This window comes from Vigna umbellata, chromosome 4, assembly GCF_029865625.1.
Source record: "Vigna umbellata cultivar VRB3 chromosome 4, Vumbellata_1.0, whole genome shotgun sequence".
Taxonomy (NCBI): Eukaryota; Viridiplantae; Streptophyta; class Magnoliopsida; order Fabales; family Fabaceae; genus Vigna; species Vigna umbellata.
Window position 1 is genome coordinate 26,898,829 of NC_142168.1, and position 8,424 is coordinate 26,907,252.

An 8,424-nucleotide genomic window follows, 5' to 3' on the forward strand; every position below is an offset into this window, starting at 1 on the left:
GAGTATTTAGAAGTATGTTCCCCCAATAACAGACGTCTAAATGACTTTAGAAGTCGGAGTGGCGGGATCAAACGTCTAAATGGAGTCAAAAAGGGACTTTTTAAACTTTTGGACTGAATATTTAGAAGTTGGTTTTCCCATAACAGACGTCTAAAATAGACCGTAGACGTCAGACCCCCAACCTAGACGTCTAATAGTAATAAAAAATTCTTTTTCTTTTACTTTTACGTATCTTTTTGGCGTCTAATGGAGCTGTCTGACGTCTAAATAGACTATAGACATCAGAGCCCCCAACCCAAACGTCTAATAGTAATAAAAAATTTTTTTTTTTTTTTATTTTTACGTATAATTTTGGCGTCCAATGGAGCTGTCTGGCATCTAAATAGACTATAGATGTCAAACCCCCAATATCAGACGTCTATTTACTCTTTTTAATTATAAAAATGTCATCAGTCATTTTTTACGTTTGATATTTGGGTGTCAGACGTTTAAATGGTGACATCAAATGCTTTTCTACATTAGTGTGAGTTCTAAATTCTATGTCATGTATTTGTAAATGAATGTTTACAATGAATCATTTCTGAGTAGCTTTTCTAATACATTCTAAACATAATAAGCATCACCAATTTTATGCCACACAAAATTTAGAAAAATAATTTACTATCGAGGAAGAAATTGACTAGTTGACATTTCATTAACTGAGAATGGACTGCAACCGCTTGTAGAATGTCCATAACTTGATTCTTGCCTAAGAGCTTTTGAATCCATTGTACCATGCAAGAAAAATGTGGGTTCCTCTGGTCTTGGTAATTCAACTGAATGATTGCTAAAATATGAAACAACCTTCACCATTGATGGTCTCGCATGAGGATTTTGTTGCACACATAATAAAGCAATTTGAATGCATATAGAAACTTCCTGTTCTGAATATTTTTCTTTAATACTTGGGTCTAATATGTTTAATATTGTCTTATCCCTCCATTGTCTCCATACCTGAATTGTGAATATAAAAATACAAATCAAGATACATCTTTAAAATTAAATTAATAATTGATCATTAAAGATGTAAGGTAGAATCAATAAGGAATGAGAACAAAATTGTCGTATTATACTCACATAACTCAAAAGGCTATTAGCAACTTCGTGTGGTTGATCATAAGAAGTTGAATTCTTTTTTCCAGTAACAATCTCTATAACCATAACTCCGAAGCTAAAAACATCTGATTTTTCTGAAAATTGTCCAAACATAGCATATTCTGGAGACATATAACCACTACAAAAAATAACATTAATTTAGTTAAAATATACTTTGTAAATAAATAAAACTTAAATGATAGGATATAATTTTTTTCTAAACCTACTATGTTCCAACAATTCTCCCTGTACTCCCTTCGTCTTGATTTATTTCAATAATTCTGGCAAGACCAAAGTCTGAAATTTTTGGAATCATATTTTCATCTAATAAAATATTACTAGGCTTAAGATCACGATGTATAACTTTAAGTCGAGAATGTTCATGTAAATAAAGGATTCCTCGAGCAACTCCTGTAATAATTTCATAACGTTGTGACCAACTTAACAAATGTGCTTTTTGAGAATCTGCATATTTAAAAGCGAGATGTAAGTGTAAAACATATTTTGAATATATAAGTTGAGTTCAATCAAATTTAGAAAAAAGATACATACACATAAATATTTAAGCATTAAGTATGGAATTTAAGGATGAGAGTGACAAACCAAATAAAAAGTAGTCAAGACTCTTGTTGGGCACATATTCATATATAAGTATTTTCTGTTCTTCTTCAAGACAAAATCCAATGAATGTCACAAGATTTCTATGTTGAAGCTTGGCTATCAATAAAACTTCATTCTTGAACTCATGTACTCCTTGTTTAGAACTTTTTGAAAGCTTCTTTATAGCTACTTGTCGTCCATCAAAAAGAATACCCTAAACATTAAATCATTATTAATGTTAAAATAAGAATACTTTAAAACTTGTTGAAAGCTTCTTTATAGTTACTTGTCGTCTAACCATAAATCTTAAATAATTATTAATGTTAAAATAAGAATAAAAAAAACTAAATAAATGTCATATTTTCTCACCTTGTAAACTTCTCCAAATCCACCTTTTCCAATCCTATTCTCATTTGAAAAATTGTTGGTAGCTGCTTTAATTATTGAGAAACTGAATTGCAATGGCTCTAAAGTGACACTTTCATAACCAACTGAGTGAAATACATAAGGTTGAATTGTAAAATTAATTAAAATTGTATAAAAGATATTGAAACTTGAAATGGTTCATGTTTAACATAAATTTTCTTTGACAATACTTACAATTTTCTCTAAGAATAGACTTAACACTCTTTCTTGCTTTTCTCTTTATCAAATAGTAGACGAAGATCAAGAGTGTCACTGAAACAATAATAGATAGAACAATCGAGATAATTGTTCGTAATTGTCTTTTTGTTTTTTCTGCATAACAATCAAAACATGTTACAATGAATATATATAGTGATAACAAATTAACCAAGATAAGTCATAATTACAAATTTTATTTAATTTTTCCTAACATATAACTGGCGAGAAACAATACACAACATACTTAGTTGTCTAAAATGTGTTAAATATGTTATTTGAATATATATGTATATTTAATTTGAAAACAGATTTTTTTTTTTTAATTTTTATGATTGGAGGATTCTAATCAGAGATCATAATACAACTATTATTAAACTTATAACTGTGCAAGATCCTATAATATATAAATGTGATAAAGTCGTAAAACTTTCCCAATGATGAATTTAAGATAGATTTCCTATACTTAAAGCAGATAAATTTCACTTCAAAGTATCATAAAATAGACATGTTCAACATAAACGTTAGAAAAGATGTTGCAACAAGTAACATTAGTAATGCATTCCTAAACTTTACAATGTTCTCATGGTTCGGTAGAATGGGTGTATATTAAATAGTTAATGGCTACAAATCCTTAGCTTTGATGTTAAGAAACAACAAAAGATACTGAAATATTGAATTCTAAAATCTTGTAACTTTCTTTATGAAAAAAATTATTATTGTACCTTCTATTGAACGAGAATTAATTGAGAAACATTTTACTATTAAAAAATTTCTCTCACCGGTTACCTTCTACTTAGTTGTCAAGATATAAATTTTCACAGTAAATATATCCAATGTTTCAAATTTAAATGGTTAGTTAGAATAAACAATATCTCTTCATCATTATATGATGTCTTGGTCTTTGTAAGTCGAGACAAGGGACTTAACTGATATTGTTTATTGACTTCCAAACAGAATCTTTTAGTTTTCATTAAGGATTTTAAAGGGCGTTATTTTTAATTTGATGAAAAAGGTTATATTGAATATTTCTTACTCAAATAAAGACTTAATTGAGTTTTTTTTAAATAAAAAATTAATTGAATAAAAAAGTTATATATACAAGAACCAAAACTATATGAAACGTTTAATAGAGAATAAATTATTAATTTAGTCTAAATTGAATATTAAATAATAAATACTTACAAATCCTTAAATTTGATGATAAAAAACAACAAAAGGTACCAAAATATTGAATTCTAAAAACCACTTTACAGTTCGTAATTTTTTAAACGAAAAAGAAAAAACTATTTACAATGAGAATTCATTGAGATACACTTTCCTGTTTTTTTTTTTTCTCACTTGTAATCTTTGTGCTTAATCTTCAACATATCAATTATTTACTTAATATATTTTTTTATACAAATTAGCTTTTAAGAAATATTCTAATTTTAAAAATTAATTATTATTTATATTTAGAAAATAAATATTGAGATATATTTCATATCTTTCATATTTCCATAATTCGTTAAAATTTTAATATTGGTGTCAAGGTTATTCTTGTGGGACCATGAAAAGAAAGTTTCTCACAAGTCACCATTATACTCTTTAAGAGGGAAAATTATGATCTATGGGATATACAAATCCATACTTATCTAGATGGACTAGATTTATGAGAAATCACATGGAGGAAGATGATGATCCATTGCCTAAAAACTCCACCATAGCTCAAATTAAAATACATAAGGAAAAAAAAAGGCAAAGAAGACAAAGACGAAACATGTTTGTTTATTGGTGTCATGCAAATCAGCCTTAATAGAATCATGACTTTTAAGTCATTCAAAGAAATTTGAGATTATTTGAAAAGAGAAAATGAAGGAAACGAGAAGATTCGATGCGTGAAAATTTTAAACTTGATAAGGAGTTTGAGATGCAAAGGATGAAAGAGTCTGAAACAAGTAATGAATACTCAAAAAAATTATTAGATATTACTAACAAGATAAAATTGTTAAGAAATGAGTTTTGAGACTGTAGACTCCTTGAGAAAATTCTGGTGATGCCAAAAAGATATGAAGCATCCATTGCTTCGTTAGAAAACACAAAAGATTTATTCATAATTACTTTGATGGAAGTGATAAATACCTTGCAAGCATAAGTACAAAATAGATTAATAAGAGAAGATCATGCCGTCAGAGGTGTTTTACTTCATAATGAAGAGAATGCTTTCATAGTCCAAAACAACAAAATGAGCATATACAACAACATGCAGGTTTTTACATCTTGTCTCTATTATAAGAAAAATAATCATCAATCCTATATAAGTGTTGGTGAAGGCCAAATATAAAATGCCACAAATGTGATCAATTGGGACATATAGAAAAAGTATGCAAATCCCAAAATCTTCAAGAAAATGTCAAGATTGATCACAAATAAGAGGAGAAACTATTTCTTACAACATCATATGTTATAACAAACAAGTTTACAAAAGGTTGGATTATAGATATTGGATGTACAAACCACATGACTCATGATCAAGAACTTCTCAAGGAGCTCAACAAATAAGATATTTCCAAAGTAAGAATTGAGAATGAAGAACAACTTGCTAAAGATACATGAACATTTTCAATTCAAACTTATTCAAGTACCAAATTAATTTTTTATGTTGAGATTACTCAAAAAAATTTAAGCGTTATTTAGATGTTAGAGAAAGGTTATAAGGTCTCCTTGAAAATAAATTTTGTATGATAAAAGATGCTAATAACTTAAAAGTATTTAGATTCATATGAAAGACATAAAATTTGCTTTGGATTTGATGAAGGAGGAATTGACTACCAATAAAGAAAATATAAAAGATAATAAAAATAAAAGATGAATATTTTTTGAAGAACTATCTTGGCTCGCATGTAGTGTTTGAATCTCCTTTAAGAGTCTTTGTTGATAAGTAATCCTAATAATGTGTCTTGATTGTATTTGTGTTATTCATAGGAGTAGATAAGATTTCCTATGCGTTTGGAGGTGTTCTTAGGATTTCTTGAGCATTCGGTCCATATTAAGTAAGGAAAACTAGTTACATTGTTTTTAACTGATTGATAACTTGTAATTACTGATTTTATGTTTGTATGATAATTGGTTTGTATAGTTGAGTTGTGTAATGAAATATGTCATGTGAAGTTAAGTTAGGAGTTTGAATTGAGTCATTGAATTCTATATAATCTAAAGATTGATATATTTTGACATATGTGATTGTTGTCGTAGATTAATTTGCCCCAACGGTTGAAATAATACAAATTTGCAAAATTATACCAATTTTCCAGGCAAGTATATATTCGTTGTACGAAATCAAACTCAAATAACTACTGATTTAGTAATTATCACATTTATAATGTTTTATTTAGTAATTTTAAACTATTTAAATGATATGTTATATAAATTATGTAATGGCGGAGTGGAATGTACCTTTAAGGAGTGGTGGAGAAGAATTACCAGGCGTCTGCCATGGAGGATCCCTGTAAAATTTGAAAAATTCATATCTGAGATTGCAACTCGGATACAGAACTCTTCCCCCTGTGTTTCCCAGTTGAGCGAATGGCATGTTTTTATTTATATCTTCCAGGCATAGGCTGCAATTATCACCAGACAAATCCTGCGTACATTGAGCAAGAACATAAAGGGTTTCTGACTCATCAATTAGTGAAGATTTAGTCACATATCTCTCTGTACTGCGCTTCGCTGCCTCATAAAGATTATACAACGTTGTTGATAATGTGTATGTGAACAAGCTTTGCTGCTGAACATCGTTGAAGGTATTGATAAGACTCAACATTTGAAAAGGTGGACTCTTTTCAACTTGGGAGAAGAAATGACGATAGGAATAGCGAAGCATGCAGTGGCTGTACCAAATTACAGCCTCTTGAAACGAATTACACTCTGCAGATATTGTGTGGGTTGCGTTGAGGACACACTGATGACAGAGAGGAGAGGGAAGGTCACCTCGGCACATGAAGAGGCCATACACAGTGTCCTCAACAACATCCTTATAATCCATTTGGTATGTGGCATTGGAAGACATGTAAGAGAGAAGGGTGCTGAGATGTATTTTGAAATCGCTGTCAGCAGTTACATTACTTGAGCAAATGTGATTTAGATAAATTAGATCTTCTGATAACTGTGAATCTTCAGGTGTGGAGCGATAGAAAGGGTAAAGCTCATACCTAACGTTGCAGCTTGGATACAGAACTCTCCCACCTTGCTTCCCTTGGCAGCACCATGGAAGGTCGTCTATCACTCCACTCAGACAGCTTCTGCAATCACTGGGTGACAGGTCCCGAGTACACTGAGCCAGACAATAAAGGCTCTGAAACCGAGAAATATTTGCTGTCCTTGTTGCAAACTTGTTAACAGCAGCAGCAGCGGCGGCATCTGCAGTTTCGTTGATGGTCTGAAACAATAAATTCATGAAACTTTCCTGGTTTGAGATATTAGCAGTGTTCAACAGGCCAACTCTTGGTCTGCTGGAGAAAGTGGAGAAGAATGAGTAGTTGGAGTAACGAACGGTGCACTCATCGTACCAAATCACAGCTTGCTTAGCCAGGGAGCATTCTGAGGATAATCGCTGGGTTGCATTTTGGACACATTGTTGACAAAGCTGAGAAGGGACGTCACCCCTGCACATGAAAAGTCCAAAGACGGAGTCCGAGGGGTTTTCTCCATAGACTGTGTTGTTGTAGAATCCGTTGCTGTCGATGGCTTTATCTGATAAGGTGGAGAATAGAGTCTTGAGATTGGATTGGAAGGTGCTGCCATCGGTACTGTTACCCCCGGAGCAATTGTGGTATAAATAGACAGGGTCGGACTGTGCCTGAGTAGTTGCAAAACTCAGGAAGCTAATGAGGATAGAGAGGAAGAAAATGTTATAGGAAGCCATGGATGTTCTTACGAGCTCTTGGATCATGTTTTGTGAACCATTTTATGTTTGCTTTACTCTGATGAAGAAGCGTATTGGTGTTTGGTTTGGAAAAGTAAGTCAATGACGAAGCAAGTCAAGTTACAGAAAACATAAGATAAGGTGACAAAGAATGAATGGACGGAAGAAAAACACAGACATCATGATCATCGACGATGAAAAGTCACTGTCAGTTATTTTTACTACGTGTATCACGATCTCCTCCCTAATGAAATGGATCTGACGAGATCCTTTCATCAAATTAAATACTCCAAGAAACCCAGCTAAAATAAGAAAACTAGAAAACAAAGAATAAAGCTAAAGACTTATGTATATCATCTAAACTCTTCCAATAGTTAAGTTTGAATCTAATAAGGCTTTAAGTGTGTTTAAAATTTTAAAAAATAGTGTGACTTTTCTTTTTTTGTTTTTGTCATTTAATTTATATAAAAAAAAAGGTTTTAAAAAGTTTAAAGGTTTTGTGAACCATTTTTTGTTTGCTTTATTACCATGAGGAAGTGTTTGGTTTGGAATGGTAAGTCAAGTCAGCTGAGAATGAAAGATGTGGTGGAGCGAATTAACGAATGATGAAAAAAGAGACACGGGATTGACTCGAGTATCTGACATTTGGATGCTTCTGTGAAATTGCTGATCCTTGCATCAAATTACTTGTACATACTACAAAACTTATGATAAAAGATATTTTTAGAGTTCAAAGTTTACGTCATAAAATGTGATCTTTTGGTAGAAAGTTTTAAAAATTTAGAAAAAATAAAGATTAAATATGGTTTTTTTTTCTAAACCTTGGTGTAAAATAAATTTTTTATTTGTCCTAATTTTCAAATTTTAAAATTAAATAATTTTTTTAATTATTTATATTTTTAGCATTAAATGATATTTAGTGTTTGATTTGTTTACATTTTATCTAAATGTTAGTTTATAATATTGTTTAACACGCCAATATATTTATTTAAGAGAATTACATATATTATTTTTTAGATTTTAAAATTGTTTTGGTTATGTGATTGAGATTGTCTATTTAGTATTAATATGTGTATTTTTTTTTGAGGTCCGTATCTCTGTTATTTTTTTTCTTTCAGTTAAGCTAGAAGATATAATTGAAGGTATTTTGATGTCAAAATGGATAT

General features: G+C 30.5%; 1 protein-coding gene across 1 annotated transcript; it reads right to left on the reverse strand.

Moving 5' to 3' along the window:
• Positions 1-524: 524 nt before the first annotated feature.
• Positions 525-7,347, reverse strand: LOC124835806 (cysteine-rich receptor-like protein kinase 15). The gene is made up of 7 exons (XM_088113405.1): positions 5,791-7,347; positions 2,335-2,472; positions 2,104-2,225; positions 1,738-1,948; positions 1,362-1,599; positions 1,117-1,273; positions 525-993 (listed from the first exon to the last, which is right to left on the reverse strand). Exons 1-7 carry the CDS (start codon positions 7,283-7,285, stop codon positions 661-663), a joined length of 2,694 nt encoding a protein of 897 aa, XP_087969531.1. The 5' UTR covers positions 7,286-7,347; the 3' UTR covers positions 525-660.
• Between the last annotated feature and the right edge of the window lie 1,077 nt (positions 7,348-8,424).

Bases quoted from the DNA above. Each gene is read 5' to 3' on its own strand.
- LOC124835806 (XM_088113405.1), bottom strand. From the start codon at position 7,285: ATGATCCAAGAGCTCGTAAGAACATCCATGGCTTCCTATAACATTTTC. The intron at 2,473-5,790 runs GTACATTCCACT...ATTGTTATGCAG, and splicing joins TTCTCCACCACTCCTTAAAG to AAAAAACAAAAAGACAATTA. The intron at 994-1,116 runs GTGAGTATAATA...TTCACAATTCAG, and splicing joins CTAATAGCCTTTTGAGTTAT to GTATGGAGACAATGGAGGGA.